The sequence below is a fragment of the Hydra vulgaris genome, chromosome 04, assembly GCF_038396675.1.
Source record: "Hydra vulgaris chromosome 04, alternate assembly HydraT2T_AEP".
Taxonomy (NCBI): Eukaryota; Metazoa; Cnidaria; class Hydrozoa; order Anthoathecata; family Hydridae; genus Hydra; species Hydra vulgaris.
This window is the reverse complement of record NC_088923.1, coordinates 36,680,792-36,705,573: the sequence shown is the minus strand read 5'-3', so window position 1 is coordinate 36,705,573 and position 24,782 is coordinate 36,680,792. Positions and strand designations below refer to the sequence as shown.

The 24,782-nt window shown below is 28.5% G+C and overlaps 1 protein-coding gene across 1 annotated transcript in view; it reads left to right on the top strand.

The window, feature by feature from the left end:
* LOC105845905 (uncharacterized) overlaps positions 1–24,782 on the top strand; it is a 110,444-nt gene that overhangs the window by 7,706 nt on the left and 77,956 nt on the right. The window contains exon 2 of the mRNA XM_065796205.1: positions 12,778–12,889. Within this exon, the coding sequence (XP_065652277.1) occupies positions 12,778–12,889 (112 nt within the window). The remainder of the gene's footprint in view (positions 1–12,777; positions 12,890–24,782) is intronic.

The window sequence follows — 24,782 nt, the reverse complement described above, 5'->3', positions numbered from 1 at the left end:
TTGATTGTAGTTTTGCTAATCGGTTACAAAATGAAATTTAAAAGCTTGCGTGCTAGTCAACAAAATGAGATTTAAAAGCTTGCGTGCTATATTGCGCGAAACGGTATTGAGAATCATTTCTGAACGCAGGGTGAATAGAGTTTATAGTATTAAAAATTGTGAACGTTTTTTATTTTAGAGTAGCAAATACCATTCTTTCTCAAAAAAATCATCATAAAAATCATTAGATTTATAAATAAAAATTATTAAAAGTTAGATTACTTGAAAGATCAAAAGGTTGGTGTTATAGAAACTCTGTATGCTGAACAACCAACATGTTAAGCACTGCCACTCTTTTTACCACTGATATATAAATGTGAATATTTTACAATTCTATTAAAGCAGCTTTGTTTCCTATTATCTCCTTAAAATATTAAAACGTTTAAGCATAGCAGTTTCTTTGTTAAAAAATGTAGAGCCTTCATTGAGTACTGTTCTCCATTTACTTTTAGTAGGTATAAAAGAGTTTTTTTTGCTAACAACAACTTCAACAATTTTTAAAGGTTTAATATCAGACACCTCATCACATGTTTTTTTGAAGCTTTTCAACTTCAGATTTTCTTTTGAAAATTTTTATTTTAATCATGATACTTGGAACGAAGGCCGTCCATTGGACCGGACACTTTGTTTTTAAAAGTTTGTTTTAATACCTATGGTTTGTAAAATGGATGTAAACAATATTAAAATATATCATTTAGTTAAACAAGTTAGTTAATTGAAATGATAATCTATTGAATCATTTCAAAATGGTTAGTATATAATAATCTAGTATATAAAGAATCTTAATTTGATCTAAAAAAGTTACTACATAAAAAAATAGTGATAAATACTAAATTTTAGAGTTGAACAAATATTTTTTGTATCCTTTTCCACATTTGTTCAAAACTTTTACACGGCAAATTTAAACTTTTTTGTATTCTATTCCACATTTTATTCAAAAATTTACATGGCAAAATTAAAATACTAAGTGTATTTTAATTTTGTACAAAGTACATTGGCAAGTACATTGTTCGGTAGGAATCACTTGTCGAGTGATTTGTACCGTCAAGTAGCAATTACTGTTCAGTGATTTGTACCGGTTTAGTACTCCGTACCTCCTACACCGGCGCGAGACAAAAAATTCCGCCTCTATCGGGAAGATTTACGCTGTTTATCAACACCAGTCTGGCTTATTCAAATATTTTTAATATGCCTTAGGTAATTCAATATTTTTGCTAACGCTGCATGAGTCCATTACAATTATTTAGACTTCTACATACATACATATATTATAGGTAGAGTTATAGAACAAGGTTTTAACTTATTGTGAACTAGAACAACAAGGTTTTAACCTATTGTGAAACTATTCATCCAAAAATTTCCGGGAAATTGTGCTCAAAATTTGGAAATTTTCAAACATTTTTTATTGCAACACTTACATAGTTTTTCAAAATTCATTTCTTTTTTCAAAATTATGCAATTTATCTTTATTTTTTTTAATTTATTTTTATTTGAATAAAAATAATAAAAAATATAAAATAATAAAAAATACTTTTATTATTTTATATTTATTTTCATTTTGTAAACTTTTTGTAATCAAGTTTATCAATTTAAGTAGAGCGCTTTTTTAAAAAAAAACAATAAAACGCTCAAGTTGTTATATCGCGACCTTAGAACAACAAGGTTTTTACTATAATTATTATAATTTACTGAATAAGTACTTAATAAGTATTTAATAAGATAATAATATATCAAATATATAAAATAATAAATTACTGTTAAACAAAAGAATGTATGAGAACCAAAAAAAACTATAATAAAAGAATTAAATAGTATTAAGTAATTATATACATATTAATATACATAATAGTATTATTATTTATATAATTACTTAGGAATATAAAATATGTATATAATTAATATTAGGAATATTAATAGTCAATCTGTGGCTAGTTGGCTGGAGGTCCCCAAAAATCTGCCATTAGGGCCCAAAAGTCTCATATTGTTACTAAATTATAAATTTACATTGCCTTTGTAAGCCTTACTTAAGGTGGTAGTATAGTAATTAGCAAAAAAAACAACAACAACTTTTTCAAATAAAAAAAAACTCTGCAATGTGTAATATAACATCAATAAGCAAAAAAAAAAAAAAAAAAAAATGACAAATCTTCTTCAGCATAATTATCGCTAAAGACCCATAAATGGGGTAAACTGCGACAGAGATTTTTCAAGAACCCTTATATATTTTTTATTGAAAATTTGGCTGGTGATATATTATATGTGACATTGCAACATAGACTAGAAGATTTTGATATGGTCAAAAAAATCAAAAAATATTTGCATTTGTGTAAAATTTTGCAATTTTGGGGGTAATTTATGAAAAAAAAATGATTAAAAATTACTGAACGAGAGAAGCAATAAAAATTATCCTAGTGTATGTTGTTGATACTAATGTAGTGAGTATGTGTGCCAAATTTCAAGTAAATCTGATAATTGGTTTTTTAAAAAATCCACGTCGCAAACCCCAAATACATGACTTTGAGAAAAACGCAATTAAAAAAAAAAAGAAGAATAAAATAGTTCAAAATTCACCACTTTTATAAGTTACACCTTCCAGTTCTTCATTTTGGTCACAAAAACCTTTTTTTATTGCTCTTAACTTTTTTCTTCTTGATTTTGCTTTAGTACAACATTGTTTTTCTGCTTTAATGATTCGTTTATTGTCTTTACGTTAACAGTAATTTTGCGCATTTACACCGAATTCCATTCCAAGCTCATTAACAACTTATTTAAGAACTGCTGCCCTTCATTAAAATTTAGTACAGCTGAGGCTACTCCTATACTTAGAGCAGTTCTTTCAATAAATATATCTTTTGGGCATCACTTCCATATTAACTGGTTTAAAGACTCATTGGGATTCTGCGTTTTTCCATGCAAACATTTTTCAAGAAGTTTATCGGAACCAAGGTCTATAAATATTGGTTTGATGGTGTTGCAGACAGCAGCGGGAATACAAATATTTTCTTTATATTAAATTTTGCCAGTCAGTTTGTCAGACTGGAATTTGCACTAAGAATCTTTGGTACGCAAACAAAACTGATGACGCGTTTCGCCATCACAACTTTCAGAACAGTGAAAAAGTACAGCTGCAACACTCTTTTTCATTCCATATAAATTTCCAACGTTTTGCCTTATTGCCTTACCATAATAATTTTGCAATGTATTTATAACATGTTCTGTTAAGCAACCTGCTCCTCCTAACTTTTTGCCATCACATAAAGTTTCTTTATTTTGTTTTTTTAAGTTTCTTAATCTAGTACCAACACGTTTTTGAATATGCCCAATGCACTCTGCTTTTTTTATTTCAAAATCTCCATAAGGTTTTGCAGAAACAACATTAACATATGAACTGCTATCTCCATCTCCTAGAAACGTTGTATATCTCAAATTTTTTTTTTTTTCAGAACGCAAAAATATTTTTATTGTACCACTTGATTCCATAGAGGAGGCTGAACCGGTATGACTGGTTTTGCACTTTTTATAATGTAAGGAGTGAAAATCATTATATTCTTCATGATGTGTGTACTTTTTTAACTCCCATATAGAACACAACTTACAAGTTTTTGTTTCTATTTCGTAATCAACACACTTACCATTTTCTACAGCAACAGCTGTTACTAATCCATTGTTTGAGGTGTATCCACGTTTCTGCCATGATCCATCAAACCCACAAATAATATCTTTAGATGTTTCATTGATTGATAGTAACTCATTTGCTGCATTTGACATGCTTTTGTCAACCAAACTTTGATAGACATCCAACATTATGTGCAATGTGTCATTATAGCAGTTTTTATTCATTGGAGGGTTCATGTTCATAATTCCACAAAATGTTTCTATTGCTGAAAATCCCTTACCCATTTCACGAAATGCAATTACTGTACGAGTCTTTATGTTAAAGCGTTTTTGTCCAACACAATTAATTTTTTTATCCATTTTAGCAGATGAAAAAAAAATCGTTTCCCATTCACAATCACTGCAACAAATTTTTAGTCCAATACTTAGGCCATATTTTTTTGAAGAATCAAACTGCAAATTTACTAACTTGTTACATTCTGGGCATTTAAGGACCATTATTGCTTTTTTAAGTAAACCAAAGTTCATAATAAAGTTAAAGTCTTCATTTATCTGTTGAGGTTCATTTACAACTTCTTTGTTGAACAAAAACTTGACTTGCGGCATTGAACGAGCAAGACGTGTTTATCGAGCGATTAGTTATTTACAAAATGGAAGTTATGATGAAAAATATAGAAAAACTAATAAGCACCAAACTTGATGAGCAAAAAAAAGGCTTTTTAACTGAAACAGCTATACTTCTAAAAAATCAGGAAAAGATATTTACCGATATTTTAAGTGCGAACTTAAAAATAATAACCAATCGACTTGACAAACTTGAAAACGAGTTTAATAAAAACAAATCGAAACTTGTAATTGTTGAAAAAGACATCAGTTATTTAAAGGAAAGTATTAACTTTCAGGAAGAAAACTTTTTAAATAAAATATTACAAACAAACAGTTTGTTAGACATCGAAATTGGCAATTTAAAAAACAAATTTAATTACTTGGAAAAACGTTCACGACAGAATAACCTAAGAATTGATGGATTAACTGAGCTGCCCACTGAAACTTGGAATGATCGTGCAAATGAGCTTAAAAATATATTTATAAACAAGCTGGGAATCTCCGAGGAAATAATAGTTGAAAGAGCTTATCGTATCGGGAAAATAAAAGAAGATAAATCTCCACGAACCATGATTATTAAATTATTAGACTTTCAAAATAAAAATAAAATATTAGCATCAGCAAAAAAACTCAAGGGAACGGGTATTTTCATTAACGAAGACTTCTCGAATGAAACAATGGAGATTAGGAAAAAGCTTTGGGAAGAAGTCAAACGGCTCGCAAAGAAGGTAAATACGCTATTATCAAATATGATAAAATATTTGTCAGAGAATTTCGTAAATAGGAGAGTGTTTGCGAAAAAATAAATAAAAAAACAAACAAACCGCAATCTTTGTAATTAAATTATGTAAACCGACAAAATGGCAATCGAAACAATAGAGTTTGAAACCCATTACTCCGATTATTTTAAAACCGCAAATAATATTTTACCTAACGATTTTTATCACGCAGATAAAAAAATATTTAACGAAAAATGTTGTAATACAGAATATTTTGAAATTGATACTTTTAAATCCCAATTCAAACAAGGTAATGAAGATTTTACAGTTATTCACATAAACATAAGAAGTATTAACTCAAATATCGACAAATTGAAAAGTTTTCTTTTAGAATGTAATTATTCATTCAGCATGATTTGTATTACAGAAACGTGGTGTACTGACGAATTTTCTCAAGCAAATTCAAACCTTCAAATTACTAACTACCACATGATTTCTTTTGAAAGGAAAATACCCAAAAGAGGAGGAGGAATTTTAGTTTATATTCGGAATGATCTTGAAAAAAAAATTAGAAACGACCTCTCGTTCTCCGATGCCGACAATGAGGCCTTCACCATAGAAATAATCAATAAAAATAAAAAAAACATTCTAGTAACTACTTGTTACAGGCCACCTGATGGCAATATTATCAAATTTTCTAACTATCTGAACCAAATCTTTATAAAACTCAACAATGAAAAAAAAAAAATATTTTGCATAGGAGACATGAACATAGATTGTTTAAAATACGATGAAAACAATAACATTAAAATTTTCTTTGATAATTTGTTTCAGCTCGGTATATTCTCATTAATTAATAAACCCACCAGAGTCACTTCAACCTCAATTACAGCAATAGATAATATACTGACCAACTCATTTTTAGACATATCTTTAAAAACAGGAATATTTAAAATTGATATATCAGACCACTTTCCAATATTCTTCTCACTTACTCAAAACTCTTCCTCATTAAATAATTCAAAAATTAAAACATATAAAAGAAAAATTAACAAATCTTCGATTCACAAATTTAAAGAAATTTTATCAAAAACAAATTGATCAAATGTTTATCAACAATGCAACCGAGGACTTACAAATACTGCTTATAATATATTTATTGATATTTTTCTTGAGCACTACAATAAACACTTTCCAATTATTGAAAAAGAAATAAAAGTTAAATATTTGAAATGTCCATGGATAACTAACGGAATAAAGAAATCGTCAAAGAAAAAACAAAAACTATACATTAAATATTTAAACAATAGATACGAAAAAAATCTTACTGTCTATAAACAATACAAAAACCTTTTTGAAAAAACTAAAAATAAATAAAAAAAAATCTATTATTCTAAACAATTACAAAAACACAATGGTAGCATTAAAAAAACACGGGAAATTATGAACGATATTATCGGAAAAACCAAAACTAAATCCGAAATGTTACCCTCCAGAATTGCGGAAAATGGAATTGAGTATACAGATAAAGAAATTATCTCCGACAAATTTAATAACTTTTTTGTAAATATCGGTCCTAACCTGGCATCCAAGATAAACAACTCGAACAATTCATTTAATAACAATTTTACTGACCATACTAGTTCATTTTCTGAGAGTGACCTAAAATTGGAGGAATTTGAAGAAGCAAAAAAATCAATCAGAAAGAACAAAGCTCCGGGCATCGATGACATTTCCAGCAATGTAGTATATGATATTTTATCCATTGTAGCAGATCCTTTATTTAATGTTTTTAAGTCATCAATTAGAACTGGAGTTGTTCCGAACAAATTAAAAATTGCGAAGATTTTACCTGTATTTAAAACTGGAGACACGGCGTTGCTAACCAATTATAGACCTATCTCAATTCTTCCAGTGTTTTACAAACTCCTTGAAAGAATAATGTACAACCGACTTTATAAATATTTAGCAGACAATAAAATTCTAAGTGAATGTCAATACGGTTTTCAAACTAATCATTCTACGGAACATGCAACCTTAGACCTAATGGACAACATTAGCTCGTCATTTGATAAAGGAAAATTTGTATTGGGAGTTTTTATCGATCTTACAAAAGCTTTCGACACTGTCAACCATAAAATTCTGCTCGAAAAAATGAGAAAATACGGTATAAAAAATCAAACTAATAAATGGTTCACTAATTATTTAAACAACAGGCAACAATGTGTTATTATAGACGGTATCACTAATACGGAGTTATTAAAAATCAAATGCGGTGTCCCCCAGGGATCTATTCTTGCACCTTTATTATTCCTTATCTACATTAACGATCTTCCTAAAGCCTCTACAAATCTCGATTGTATAATGTTTGCAGATGATACCAATCTGTTCTATTCATCTACCTCTATCAATGACCTCTTTGATAAAGTCAACTTTGAACTTCAAAATCTTAAAACATGGTTCAGTGCTAACAAGTTATCATTAAACGCGCAAAAAACTAAATATATTTTATTTCACTCAAATAAACAGAAGAACAAACTACCATCAATTCTACCGACACTAAGTATTGACTACAAAAAAATTGAAAGAACCCAAACAATTAAATTTCTTGGTGTGATTATTGTCGAAAATGTTTTATGGACAGCTCATATAAATGCCATCAACACTAAAATATCTAAAAGTATTGGTATACTTATTAAAGCTAGACCATTTTTATCGCAAAAAAACCTAAAACTTCTTTACTTTTCCTTTATACATAGTTATCTCACATATGCCAACATAGCCTGGGGAAGCACACACAAGACAAAATTAATATCTCTTTATCGACGACAAAATCATACTTCTAGAATAATACATCATAAAAACAAACTGACTCACACTAAACCCCTATTAAAAGAAATGAAAGCACTAAACATTTACCAAATTATTATCTACGCTAACATTTTGTTCATGCTTAAATACAAACTAGGATTAGTTCCAAACCGATTCACAGGAAACTTCTTTCAATCTAATATCAACAAATTTAACACGAGAGCAACTGGTTACTTTATTGTACCCCTGAAAAAAAAAAATTCTCAATTTTCTATTTCTTATCGTGGCCCATATTTATTCAACAAATTAATTCCGAATTATACGTCTATTTCTCTCCCAGGCAATATAACTTCTTTAAAGTCGAAACTCAAAAATCATGTTCTTAATATGGATAATTACCTAGAAATGTTCTAGTTCTGATGGTAAATCAAAATTTACGCTCAAATTAAAATAATCAGCAATCAAATACATATGGAAAATGTAAATTTTTGTTTAACAAATAAAGCTAGTATTATTATTATAAACCTCAACACTAACACAAAACATAGTTCAATTAAAAAGAAAAGAAAAAAAAGTTTGCAATAATAACATGTAAAACATTTCTTTAATGAGAATCACATTGTTTATATGTGTGCTGTACGCAATACCTCAAGGTTCTCGATGATAAGACTAATCTCAGTCTTCTACGAGTTCCCTACAACAACAAAACCCTTCTTATCAAGTCATAGCATACCTAACTATTGCTTCCTATACTTAACGGTATTTTGTAAAATGTATTTTTTTTTGTTTAGGAAGTACAGTTTCTTTATAATATTGCAGTGTAAAAAATTTGTAATTAATATGTAGTTGTGAAAATTTAAAGAAAAAAAAAAAAAACAAAAAAAAAAAATAACTTCTTGTAGATGAGGAACATGGTATGTTTTCAACTGAAGGTATGGCTACGGTTTCATTATTTTTGCAGACATTTGTATGTATGTTTCCATAAAACTTTCTTTTCTTATTTTGGTATACTCTTTTAGAAGATTGTTTTCTTTTCGTTCGACCCATTCCACTTTTATTAAAATAAGATATTTTAAAAATTGACTGATGTATACTACACTATAGACTATTGGTGAACTTATAAAGAGCATAAAATAGCAATAAAGCGTGCTTATTCGCGTATAAATCGAGTCAATTAACACGAAGTAACTGCTGATTAACAATTTTCATTATAAAAGTTTAGCATGAAACTGTTTTTATCGCTTATTTTATATAACTTTGATTGCAAAAACCCGTAGCAACCTGGTAAATATAGCGTTGCTATGGATAAAAATTGATATTGAACAATTTAAAAGCAATTTCAGAGGTATATACTGATTTTTTTATTATAAAGCAAGATAAGATTTCGACTCTACAATAGTTATATTAGCTAAAAAATGTATTTTTGAAAAAATGAATTTTTCAATTTTAATTACTATACTACCACCTTAAACATTTGACATGTAAGAGAGTTATAAATTTATATAAGTCAAGATGATTTTAAAGTTGAAAATTTTTGAAGATGAAAACAATAAGATAAATTTAAATTTTAAAAATTTCATACAAAGTATAACAGATCAAAATAAAAGATTACAAAGCGTATGCTTTAGAAACTTATATAGTATAATTTAAACAATAAAAAAATAGCTCTTTTTGTCTTTAGAGTTTATAGTGTAAACAATTTATAATATTTCCATCTTTAAAGTTGGCTATCTTAAATGCCGCTGAATAATGTTCGGCTTATAATGACCAGGGGTAGATACAGGATTTTTATAAACTGTAGCAAAAATGCCATAAATATTTATTCTGTCTCAAAAAAAAAAAGAATCCTTTGTTTTTTACATTTGCTTTTAAAAAACACTTAAAAAATATTTCATCAGATACTTTTCTAAAATTTCTTAACTCTGTTTCAAGTAATTCTGTAGTAAATTTTTCTAACATAACAAATTTGTTACAGAAGTGTTTCTTCTAATAGCGTTTTAATCAGCTAGACTATTTCTTCGCGTGTATATTTTTGTCGAGTATAATCTTCACGTGTATAAGTTTTGTATGCCTTGTGACACGTGTTGAAATTTTATGCCTATTTTCTGATTGTTTTCATACATAATGCTATATCGCCAAAAAAAAAAAAAACTTACTTTGTTTATTATTTATATCTTTGAGAAAGCTTATTGATTATTATTGTACATGAAATATATGTCCACACTTTTTACGGTAAAAGTTTTCCATTATGTGACAGCAAGTTCAATAAAATCACCAATCTTGTTAATGTTTAAGATGCTAGAAGTTTCAGGTTGATCATAAAGAGCATTGTAAGTATTGCCAGTAAAAAACTTTTGCCTTCTGAGCTCATTATTTTGTATGTATTTGATTACGTGGACCAAACAACCGTCGATTTGCTATTTTAAATAACCGGTCCAACTTAAGATACGCTACAAAATGTTTGACATTCTTTCAAATATTTATGGGCTTGTGAGCTTGTGCGAAAAAAACCCGTTTAAAAACTTGAGTTTTTTCAGTGAAGCATTCCATTTCTCCGAATTAAATATTTCCGTAACATAGTCAACTTGGCTCAGCTACAATTTTGAATAAATTTTGAAGCGCCGCATTTTGACTACTTGTTACCACCATATCTCATTTAAATTATTTTTCTCTTTTGCATTAAAAAAAATGCATGTAACAAATAAAAAGGGAAAAAAAACTGAGCTGGCTGTAGCAATTGCTACGCTTGCTACAGCCTAGATTCGCCCCTGATGACCAATAAAGTTACACGAAACCTTGTGGATTTGTATACTTATATGTTGAGCAGTGAACTAGAAGTCTTAATAGTTACTCTAATTCAAGATTCAGCAAGACAAAAATTCTCAAAAATTTATTCAACGTAGTAAACACAACAATGGTAATTAAAATATACAATTTTCTATCTGATCAAATAGTTTATTTACCTTCAATGTCTGCGTATAAATCAAATTTAAAAACAAGCAATATTCAGAAATACTGTGAACTTTATTAATTTGTCTACCTTGTTACTTAATAGTAGTTTCCATGTTACTCACCTTTTTGTTTCTTTAAATGTAAATAAGTTAAAATAATAATAAAATGCTTAAATGCTTTAAGAAACTTACTATATTATTAGTTAAACTTACTATATTACTACATAAAATTGATTTTTTGTTAACCTTTTTAATTTAATCTTAGTTTTCAGACTCTATCGTTTTAAAATCAACACACCAACGAATGTGTGCAATGTATAACCAATATTATATATTATACCATTACCCTTAAATCTGAAATTAAACCTTAAGCAAACCCATATTTATTATTAAAGAGTGATACAAAAAGATTTTCATAAATTTTTTAATATATAAACTGATAGAAAAATTAAATTTTTTTTTTTAAAAACAAATAAAATTATTATAATTATGATCAAAGTTTACTCAAGTTTATGTTTCCATAACTTATCTGTGATAGGGTATTATTGCTGACCAGCAATGATACTTTATCATCATAGGTTAACACAATGTAGAGCTTAGCCCAACTGGAACTGTCAAGCTATCCTTTTCTAATAGAATCTACCTCATTAACTATTTTTTATATATTTAGAGCCCTCAACAAAATACGTAAATTGCAATACGTAAATACGTATTTTGCAATGGTTCATTTGTTTACAGCGAGTGCAAAAAGGAGAAGCCAATAAAGGCAAAAAAATTATGAGAAAAGAAGAAAAAATTACACAAGGATAAAGATGAATATTTTAAAAGAGGCTGATAATGATTGACAAATGATTTGAAAGAGCATTAACTCATGGCAAAAATAGAAATAATGAAAACTGTGAAATCTTTGACGAAGAAACTGTAAAATTTTTGTCGGAAAATCAAAAATTTTGTATAGACAACCATGAAATTGCTTTTATATAAAAAATTTATATTGAAAATAACATAACCTAATATAACTATTATTTTCCTTTTCCTAGAATAGTTTGTTTATTATTACTTACTACTACTCAATATCCAATATATAACATATAACAAGTCTACATATTTTAGAATAGATTAGTTTAGATTTTATACGGTAAAATGATATATTGCTTTTCTTATTACTCTAGATCATTAATGTAATCTAACATTTTTACCATATAATTATTAGTCATAAAATTCAACACATCCATAATGAATTAGCAACATGGTTTTAATTTGCATCATTATTTGGTTTCGCTAGTTCCCTGTTTGGCCTAAATATGATTTCTGAACACGTTTCTGAAGAAGGTAACTGTTTCCCTCATGGGTGTAAGCGGATTTGTAACACAAGAACATTATTTTTAATTAAATGAGTTTAGTTTAACTTCGATACACCAATATTAATGCTAATAAAAATATTTCAGTTTTTCATATATATATATATATATATATATATATATATATATATATATATATATATATATATATATATATATATATATATATATATATATATATATATTTTTTTTTTAATTATTATTTTTTTTTGGTGCCCCAAGAAGTCCTAACGGTCTTGTCACAGAGCACCGCGGAAGTGCATTTAACCAGGAAGTTCTAGCCTCCTTCCTTACCGTGACACGAAAATATATATATATATATATATATATATATATATATATATATAAATTAGTAAAAAACACTTATCTAACTTTTTTCTTCAACTTTAAGTTTCACCATTGCTGGATCAGAAACTCTTCCTGATGATCCATCAAGAACTCTTCCTGAACTCCATCAGGAACTCTTCCTGATGATCCAGCAATGGTGAAACTTAAAGTTGAAGAAAAAAGTATAATATAATATATATATATATATATATATATATATATATATTCTCCCTATATATATTTTCCGAATATATTTCAAAACTCTCGATGGTTGTTTGAAAGGTCTTTAATGCTTTAAGTAATATTTATTTTGGTATTTACTGCTTATTGAAAATTTTTTTTTCCTAGCCAAACTGTACTCTAAGCTGCAGTTTAACACTGAATCCATGTGGAGAATGCAAATGTCATCCATCTTGTGCTAGCAGAAATCGGCGCCCATATATTTGTAACTGCAAAAAAGGTACAGCACTATTATGGTTTAGTTTAATTTTGTAATACAATAAGATTTAAAATTTCAAAAAAAGAAAGAAAATTAGAAATAATGTTCAAGTATTTAAATTTGTCAAAAAAACGCAATGGGTCTTTTTATCGAAATCCTCTCTTAGAGCAGTTCAAAAAAATGGTTTTTATAAAACTTGGAAATTAGAAATTAAATTTAGCATTATAAATACATTGTAGGATTAGATTAGAACAAACATGTGATTGACACTAAAATCTTATTATGAGCCAGAAAATTGTAATTCGATTGGGTGTTTGTAATATTTTGATGGTTAAAATCTTGTAGTAATCTAGGGGTGAGGTTTTTTGAGATCTTGATTTCTGTGAATATTGCACATAACTTTCTCAACAAATTTCATGTCTGAGGTCCAGGGCCAATGAGGTTCGTCACGCCGGATTGCAACCCTGATTGGCGCCCTTATAGTCAGGACATTACATGAAATTATACTTATAGTCAGGACATTACATGAAAAAAAAAAAAAAAAAGAAAAGAAAAACTAAACATTACGCGTGAACTTTCTAATTTTTGTACGTGTTCTAGATGTGTTAGGAAGTTAAAAAATCTTTACGGGCCACTTGAAAACTGCTTGTAACTTTGTTTAAAAACCAAAAATAGAAGAAACCAAACTTAGAGATTTTATCTCAAAATTTCCAACATGTTGTTTAAAATCAGATCGCGCAAAGCATTTTTATTCTAGTTTTTACAATTAATTTGCAGGGGTTAATCATTTAAGTAAATAATGTCAAGTGAAATTAAAAGTCTTACTTTAGTTGCTAAAAGAGTAATTAAAAATACTTTTAAGAAAAAAACTTACTTCATTAAGAAAAAGATGTTAATTATATTGACAAGCTACGTGGTTTTACAGAAAATGCGCTTTCGAAAGTGAAGGAATTTATTAAATTTGCAATTTAAATCATATCTCTAAATATTTTAAAAACTATCAGTGAGGTATTGGTAGGGGTGGAAAGGTGTAGGATTTAGAGTATGCTTTCCTGAGCCTTCACTAGAATATGGAAGTCCTTAAATATTCAGGAATTCAACAATCATTTTGTTGATTTTACGTAGGCAATATTAATAAAAAAAATTCTTATTTAATTAATATTGCATTCTCTTTCCGCTCAAAAAGTTCATGAATCCGTCATCAAAAACAATGGTTTGGAAAGATCACTAACAGCATGAATTTGTTAACAATGTAGTATTTTTGTTACTATAGTCAGATTCAACAAGACTTTAAAATCACAAAAATTCTAACTGATATGTGCCCGACAACTTTCCTGCTTCATCAAAGATATTACAATAAATACGTACATATATAAACAATAAGCAAATATACAACATAAACGAAAAAACGAGAGCAGAAACAGCTAAAGATAGTGTATGCATGGTTGATACATCCGCCTTTGAGTGCAGAATATCAACTTGGAAAAAAATAGATTCGAAGAAGTAAATCAAGATTCTTACATTTTAAGATTAAGCAGAGAGAACAAGCAAGACCTAAGCAATGGCAAAAATATATGCAAGATGCGGACAACAAGGTCGAGCTTTTTACATTTCTACCAAACGATTGGTCACATACGGAAAGGTTTGAATTAAAACTCACAGGATCTAAATTTTTTTTGTAAACTTACAATCTCGATTTTATAAATTGACTCGTGAGGTTGGCGGTCAGGTTAACTAATAATTTTTTTTTTTTTACGTCGTTCTAAAAATCATTTTTATAATTCTTGTTTTTAACTAGTTGTAACTAACTACACTAGATGTTCTAAATAATTCCTTGCTAAGAGTTATTTCTGTTTTGGTAGCGTATCTTTTAAATATATATTATACATAAAAGTTTCCAGAGAGAAAGTTGAATCATTGCGCACAAATTAAGAAGAGGATGATACAAAAGTACTCTTGTACTCAAAGCACACTGCATCTATTGGCTTTGACAACGTTTGCATTCACACGAATGACACAGATAATGCTATTTACTCTTTCTTTTTCCAAAACCAACTTCCCATACATTTTTTGTGGATATTGGCGTTTCTAGTTCAAGACGGATTATTGATATAAAGATTATTGTCTCAAAGCTAGGTACTGATTGGTGTAAAAGCTATCAGTGCCAATTTTTTCATAACAAGCGACAATTTTACATTTGATGTAACCCATATTTAGTATAAAGAAAAGTTTTCATGTCAATTGTATGGGTTGAAATGGAATAATACAAATGCAGAAAGATACATCAATTTTATTGCCAAAATAGAAGCTCCGGAACCCCAAAAGCTTCCATCTACTTGGGATGCTCTTATGTCTTATTGCAAGAGAGTTTCATATGTAACAGCGATTGTTAAAAATTGCAGGAAGCAAATCCCATTATTCCAAAACCTCATGAACATAGGTGGAAAAAAATTGGCAATCAATTCGAGATTGAATAAATGATTATTCCACCTGCTCCAGAAAATATTTTGCAGTTAATATATTGTGCGTGTAAAAAGTCAAAATGTGAAACACGGGTTTGTTTTTGTCAATCGCATGAAATAAGTTGTGCAGTTGTTAGTATAGTAAAAACAAAAATGGTTTAACGAAAATTTTCGAGTAAAGTTCTAGTTCGAGCTCGAGTTTATTAAATAATCGAACTCGAATCGAACGTGTTTAGTTAATCAAATATAATTCGAATTTCGAACCTAAAGTTTGATATTTAAAAAGTTGCTGTAAAATCATATTAAAACGCTTCAAAAAGACGCTGTAAAATTATATTAAAACGTTATAAAATATTAGACCAATGTCAATTCAGAGCGTCTGAACTCAACATCTGGGACCATCGTTTCCATTAAACTCTGCAGTCTTCAATCAGAGCATGCAGAAGATCATACCTTTCTTCGTAAAAATTTGTAGACTTTTAGCATTAGGATAAGTATGGTTTCTTGATGATGACATTTTTTAATTGAATTGAATGTACACTTTTACTAGTTTGATCAATAATCTCGAACTCGATCGAATTTTTTGTCGAACTTGATCGAACATAAAAAACCTAATCTCGCACAGCTCTAATATATATATAATATATATATATATATATATATATATATATATATATAAAAATATATATATATATATATATATATATATATATGTGTATCTATATGTATATATAATATATATATATATATATATATATATATATATATATATATATATATATATATATATATATATATACATACATATATATATATATATATATATATATATATATATATATATATATATATATATATATATATATATATATATATATATATATATATATATATACATACATAATAATAATAATTAGAGATTAAAGTGCCATTATTTACAACTACCACAATAGTGATGAAGTAATTCAGAAGCACTAAAACAAGTTGGCTATGAGTTTGAAAAAGCGTTTATAAAAAGTTCATAATTTAGTCTTTTTTTAAATGTTTCTAAAGAGGTTGAGTTTCGCGTGTTCATAGTTAAACCATTCCAGATTCGAGGTGCAGTCATACAAAAAGAATTTGAGCCCAGAGAAGTTTTTTGTTGACGAAGTGTAAGCTGACAACTCTCTAATGATCTAGTATTTTGTTTTGAAGTTCGGACTTCTAGGAGTTCAAATAAATATGCAGGAGATTTAGATAATAAAATTTTATATGTGATAACTGATATCCTATAGATTATTCTTTGATTTATTGGTAACCAATGAAGAGATTTCAGCAATATTTCTGAATATTAATGAATAGGAGAATGGAAAACGATTCGAGATAAGCTATTTTGAATTCGTTAGAGTTTTTTTAAAATTATTTTGATAAGTACCAGATAAAAGACTGTTACAATAGTCAAGCTGAGTGTTAACAATGCCACATGCAATTGTATTTACAGCTTCTTTAGTCAGACATGGACGAATGTGGCGAAATGCACGAATATAGTAATTGCAGGATTTAATAGTGTTGTTTATGTGCTTGTCCATAGAGAGCGATGAATCTAGGGTGACACCAAGGATTTTTACTGAATTTATCGTAGTTAGTGTTGTTCCAGAAATAACAATTTTTGAATCATTTTTATGCTTGCTAATTTGTTTTCTAGATCCAAATAAATAAGCTTCTGTTTTATTTGGGTTGAGCAGAAGTCCATTATCTAGAAACCACTTTGTTACTGTGTCAGCACACACTTTGATTTCATTAATACTATCTATGCCTGGGTTGATGACAGTATAAAGTTGGGTATCATCAGTATATTGATGATGATTGGTACCGAGTTTAGCTATAATACGATATATAGGTGAAACAAACATGGAAAATAGAAATGGGCCTAATACACTACCCTGTGGTACTCCTGTTGAACTGTTGAAACAAAAGATTTTCGAGAGTGCAAGTATGATGTCAACCATTTTATTGCAATATCTGTGACACCAAATTCATCTTTAATACGGGAAATCAGCAGACTGTGATCAATTGTATCAAATGCTGAAGATATGTCAAGAGATAGGAGAATAGTGTTCAAAGCATCATCAATGTTTAGCAGGATGTCATTGCATATCTTTAATAGTGCTGTTTCGGTTGAGTGATTCGATCTAAAAACAGATTGTAAAGGATTGAAGTTAATAGATAAAGTTACGTGTGGAAGAAGACGAGATAATGCAAGCTTTTCAAGAATTTTGGAAATTGTATTGAGATTTGATATTGGGTGTAGATTTGATAAGTCAAATTCTGCTAGTCCTGATTTTTTGGGAATTGGTGTTCTTTGAGCAACTTTATATGCTGGGCTGGGCTGGGAAAATTCTTGATTTGAATGAGAGGTTAGCAAGGTGAGCTATAATCGGACTGTAAAGTTCTGAACAAGAATTAAGGATGTATTTTGGAATAATATCAAGTGGCAATGTCTTAGGTTTGAGAGCTTTGATTATTTTTGACACATCTGTAGGTGTGACTGTACCGAATGTTGTTAAAATATTTACCGGGGGATGTAACTCTGAGATGAATTTAGATTTTGGGTTTTTTGCAAGCCCTAACTGAATAGTATTTTTATACTTTCAAGTTTGTGTATGAAATATTGACTTATTATATTGCATTTTGCTTCTGGTATTGTGTTTTTAGTTTTAGAACTATTTGAATGTAGTAATTTCTTGGCAATATTCCATTTTTCTTTCTGATTACCATATGCTGAATTTAGTTTTGCCTTATAGTGATTACATCTGGATTTATGAATTGCTGCTAATAACTCACGGCATGCAATTCGATATAATTTTTTATCTGATAAGTTTCCAGTTTTTTTATAACAACGCTCCAGTTTACGACGTCTAATTTTTTTATTCTTGGCATCTGAAGATAACCATTTATCATCATGTTTACCAGGTCGCTTTGAATATTTACGAATGGGTGCTAAATGATTGAGAAAAGTTGTTAAGGTTGCTCTTATTTGTTCAGAATATTGTTGAGTGAAATGTCATCATGTCGATTTATTACTAGTACTAGATCAAGCAAGTTGGCTATACCGGTAGTGATGATATGCGGGTTGGAGATTGAACTCTTTGTATCATGTTGTAGGTCTCTAGAATCTCAGCAAGTCTTGGATTGTAGGTTGTTGGAGTAGTACCTGGGCAGTTAAAGTCACCACACAGAAGTATTTCTCCAGATAATGTTTGAAGTTTTTCTAGGAGATCAGATAATTCGAAAAAGAAAATACTTGTTGGAATGATTGGATTTGATCGGTAAATAGCAATAATATTGTAGATATTATTTTCCAGATTTAGTTTGGCAGATGTACGTTCATAAGTCAGGCAGGTAAACAGTATCGAAAGTGGTTTGATATTTAAGCCGTCCCGGTATATTATTTCAACGCCTCCTCCACTATGATCTGATCGACAGTACTAAATTGTTTTAAAGCCTGTGGGACCATATCTTCTTGAATTGCCGCAGGGTTGTCCGACTTTATCCAAGTTTCAGTGAGTATAAAAATATCTAGAGAATGGTTATGCACTATATCATAAATGATAGCAGATTTTTTTTATAGCAGATTAAACATTTTGTATACCCAAGTTTAATGTAGAGGATCTTTTAATTTTTATATGTGAATTATGCTGATTTGATTTCAATCCATTTGAGTTCACCTGATCGTATACCCCAATAATATTTTTTTTCATTGTGCACATTGTATCGTTGCCTTCCATTTGTTCCCTCAACTTCATGAGCAAGTGCTACGTTTCTAGTATTTCTAACTTTTCTGAGTTCACTGTCGAAAAATCTCTCGTTTGGAGTTTTGTCTTTGTTAATAAAGATATTTTTGAAGTTGATATTATCATTTAACCTTTTGGAATTTTTAATTAAAAAATTTTGAGTTTCTTTGTTCTCCAATTCAACTAAGATGAGGTTAGGTGGTCCTTCTGGTCTTTTAGAATTTTTAGTTAGTCGAATTATTCTTATTGTATTTGTTATTGAAAAATCTGGTTTTATTGCTTTTAGTAATGTTTCGATGGTTTTTTTTTTCATTTTCTTCATTAATTTGTTTGTCTAAAGTAGTTTGATCAGCTGACTCCACTTATTATTAAACTTATTTGTAATTTTTGCCATCATTACCACTTCAGTTTCTTTTGGTTTTGATTGATTTTGCTTAATTGATGTTGCTTGTGCATATGTGAATATTGTTGTTGGTTTATTTGATGTTGCTATTGAGACATTTATCTTTTCATCTTCAAGAATTTTAAGTCGCTTTAAAAGGTCAGAAACGATAAATGATATTTTGCCACACCATTTATGCATATTTTTGGTAACTTCAGCAGATGCACTAGGAATTGTTGGCCAATTTAGCTCTTCTAAGCATTCATAGTCGAACTCCATGTTTGTTTGTTTTTATATATATTTTTTATAAATATATGAGAGGGGTACCACGCTGAATAACAGTGGATTACCTCTTGATGTCTTTTGTAGGAGGGTTACCACCCTGAATTTTTTAACAAATAGACTTTATATACGTACTTAATTATTTTATATGCAATTTTTTTATATACTTTAAATGAGCATTAATCATATTTTTTTAACTGTCGATAGTTAACGAAAGACTTGATTTAAAGACTTGATTTCTTGATTTTAAATCAAAATTGAAATTCTTTTTACTTTATGTTTTTTTTACTTAATTTTTTTTCTAACTAGTTTTCAGTTAAAATGCCAAAGCGTAAATGCATTTACAACGAAGAAACTCTCTTGTAGACAAACCACTAAAAAAACTAAGTATTCGTGGCTTAAATCGGAGCCTTAAACCTTGGATTACTTCAGCAAAACCTCGATAAAAAAGCGAAAAAATATATTTAAGAAGTTCCATAAAACAAAAAATCTTCATGACAATCTAATTGAAAAACTTACAAAACTTATAGAAATTTACTTGTAACACTTTTTCGAAAAAGCAAAACGAACCACTTTTTTAAATACTTTACTACCAATAGCAGTAGTTTGAGAGCTACGTTGAAGGGTGATAGAACTTTTTTGAATATACGTTTGGATGATATCTAATATCTATCTATACCTTCAAACAACACCATTATAAATGATCCAGTTACAATCTCGGAAATTTCAACTTCTTTTTTATTTCAATCCTGAAGAACTGCAAAAAAATGTTTATTCATGTCATACTGACTTCCATAAGTATTTAAAAACATCAAACCTGACTCTCTTTTCATTAAACCTACTGAAAAAAATGAAATAATATCAGTTATTCTTTCTCTAAATGATGGCAAGGCTTCTGGTCTCAACAGCGTTCCAACCTTTATTCTAAAACTTCTTGTTAACAATATTTCTTCAGTACTTTTTTAACCATTTAATCGCTCATTCGCTACTGGTATATTCTGGTATATTCCCTAATATTTTAAAAACTGCATCTGTTAAACCAATCCATAAAAAAGACTCAAAACTTGACTGCAATAACTATAGACCAATATCATTATTATCAATACCAGTTGACCATAAAATTTTAATTGATAAATTGTACCATATGGTATACGGATATCGCTAATGATTGGTTTTTATCATATATTAAAAATCATACTCAGTTTGTCTCGATTAATCCACAAGTAAAGTTATTAAGTATGGTGTCCCACAGAGTTGTGTTCTATGGCCTTTACTGTTTTTAATATATATGAACGATCTGCCTTACTCTATAAATAATTCAATTGTTCATCATTTTGCTGACGACACTAATCTTCTATGCATGAATAAATCACTCGCGCAGCTTTGTAAAAAATGTATTTATCTATATCATTTTTGTCATTGGTTAAATAGTAACCGTATTTCTTTAAATATCAATAAAACTAAATTTATTATTTTTCACCTTCCAAAAAAAAAGATTGATAACGTTAATGTGAAAATTAGAATTAACGGTAAAAGACTTTTTTTATCTAAACATATAAAATACCTCGGGCTATTTCTTGACAAAAACCTATCATGGTACTATCAACTAATTAAACTAAATAAAAAACTCTCACGTGCCAATAGTATGTTGTTACTATGTTCGCCAATATATTCCAATACCAATTTACTATTCCTTGTTCTCCTCACATCTAAGTTATTGCTGCATTGTTTGGGGTCAAAACGGTAGTTTTCTATTACATTGTATAAACAATTTACAACACACTTCCATAAGAATTTTGACATTTTCTCCTTTACGATCTAATATCCAATATAGGTTTTCTGAATTAAAAATTCTAAAATTTCATGATCTTGTAAAGCTTTATAACTGTCTCTGTGTGTTTGATTTTCTTCAAAATAATCTACCAAGTTCGTTGAATAATTTTTTTATTAAAACAAGTGACACACACAGATATTACAATCGAAATATTGAAAATTTTAACTTGTACACTTCCTTTTTTAACACTATCAAATATGGCAAGCTCTCTATAAAACATCAATTTATTTCTCACTGGAACCAAATAATACCATTTATAATAAAGTTTTTAAGTAAATACCCTTTTATTACCAACATTCTTCTTCTTAATCGAAACCAAATTAAGAAATTTTTATTTAAGTATATATCTAATGAATATTAGTTTTATCTTTTATTATTATTGCTTTTTTTATATTACTGTATTTATAAAACTATTATTACTTTTATTTTATACTGTCTTTTAACTCTACTACTATTATTACCATTATCATTAATTTATCTTTGTCTTAGAAATCTTATTAATATTACTTATAATAATAGTGATAGTGATTCCACTGTAGTAATAGTTTTATGGTTATTGTCTTAATTTTTGCTTACGTTATGTTTATTTTAAAAATTTCTTTCATAATTATAAACTTTACTATAACTATTTTTACCATAGTTTTTATCATTAGTTATAATTTTTAGTCATCATGTTGTAGTTACTATTTGTAATGTTTTTTATTATTATTTTATTGTTATTATTTTTATTATATTATTATTGCAATTATTAATATTATCTTTATTTATTAGTGCTTCATTTTCTTTTCTTTCTTTTTTTGTGTATTTTTTTTGTTTTTTCCTCTTTATTTTAAATTCTTTCGATGTTTTATTTATAGCCTTTTTTTTTTTTTTTTGTATTTTTTTTTTTGTTTTGTTTTTTTGTTTTAGGTGTCACTCCATTGACTAGTTTTTAACTATATGAGTGACACCTAACCTTATTTATGTGAGTTTATAATATATTATTGTAAATTTTTCATACTTTATGGTTACATAAATAAATTATTATTATTATTATTATTATTATTATCAATATATATTTCTCTGAAGAATGGAAGTTTATAAGAAAAGACCGAGACCAAGAAGAAGTAGAATGCTCAATATGTATGTCATTTATAAGCATCGGACACTGTTGTTGGGCTGATATTAAAGACCATTTAAAATCACGAAAACCTATTTCCAAAATATCAACTGGAAGTTGTTCAAAAAAAGTTGATTTTTTTAAAAATAAATCTTGCTCCAATGAAGAGTGTAAGATATATGCATCGGAATTGACCAACGCATATCACACAGTCAACCATCATTCATTTTGTAGTACAGATTGTAATAATAAGTTGATAAAAGTTTTGTATTCAGATTCAATTTTTGCAAATAAATTTTCGGCAGCACAAACTATAACTGCTGCCTTAATTAAACCAATTATTGCTCCGCATTCTCTTCAAAACATTAAAACAGTTGTTGAAAAAAGTAATTTTTATGAAATCGCAACAGATGCTAGTAATCAAGGTTCAACTAAATTTTTTCTTTTTTGCATTTAATTTTTTGATATGTATAAATGAACACAATTTAAGTGGTTAAAAGTTTCTGCTTTGCCCAATGAAACAGCCGCAACAATCACTAACTTTTGTATTGAAACTTTAAATTAATTTAAACTAGATTTAAAAAAATGTGTAGCTTTCTGCGCTAATAATGCAAATACGAACATCGGTCGTAATCAAAGAAACATTAAATGTAATGTTTACTATAATTTAAAAGAATCAAACAAATATATGCTATCATGGATAACACAGTACAGATAGACTATTTTACAACATTGAAGCTGTAGTTTTAAAAATATTTACATATTTTTCAATTTATACTGTCAGGGCTGAAAACCTTAAAGAATTTTGCGATTTTGTGTGAGACACAATATCAAAATATTTTGTCACATTCAAGTACCCGTTGGCATTCATTGCAATCTGCATTAGAACGAATAGTTAAAACTTTTATAGGGTTAAAATCATTTTTTCTTTCTGAGGAAAAAGTTCCAAAAACCATTTTAGCTTTTTTTAATGATCCTATGAGTGAAGCTTACTTATTTTTTTATTCACAGCCAACTGCATGTATTTGAAAGAGGAATTTTGTTTGTTTGTTTGTTTGTTTGTTATTCACCTCCTCAAGGCCGAGAAGGCCACTACAGATGAGGAGGCTACTTAATAGTGGTTATAACCCTCTCTTAACTCTATAACTTCGAAACACGAACCTTGACAAACAAAGTCGCTGTGCGGAGAAACAAGTTGAGTGCGGTACTACCAGGGACGTGGTGGGGATTGAATTCGGAACCACTCGCTTGTTAAGCGAGCGCTTTACAACTACACCACTACTGCATTAATAATATTTACCGCAAATTAAAAGTATTGAAGGAAACAAAATATGTTGCGTTGAAGTTTATTCACAACATTGGAAGAGACGCTAACAATCATTAAAGAAAGACGAGATGAACACTTTCTAGCAATAAATGTAAGAAATATCTTAAGATAACTAGAAGATAAATGTCGCAAGTTTATAATGTCAAATTTTAATCGTGAAATTGATGATTTTTACACAACTGTATATGATTATCTTTATATGTGGAAGAAAACAATTTCAAGCATAACAGTATTTTCATGGATGTTACTTTTAGAAGTACCTGCATTGGAAAAAGTCAAAATTACTTCTAAGTTTCTCCAGGATAGAGGAGTTGAATTAAACGATTCATTTCTCTTTAATCAAATGATTATTGTAAAAAAAGTAATGACTGAAAAATCTTACGTATGAGAAATGGATTAACAGTTTTATATTTTGCGATAACGTTAAAGAGTATTCTGAAACTTTAAAAATATGTCAGTTTATGTTTTCTATTCCGCCTCCTAATTGCAACGTAGAATGTATTTTCACTCTAATATATGCACTATGGACGGATGAAAGAAATCGATTAGACCTATCTACTGTAGAACCCTTACTAATAGTGATAACGAACTATGATTTTAACTGCCAGGAATTTTATGAACATGTTATTTTGGAAATAAATTGCCAAAGCAAGTCGGATAAAGCCAAAAATATGGTTGATGCATTCAATTCATAACAATTCACAATCATTATATACAGTATACAAAATACATACTTATTTCCCGAGCCCAGACTG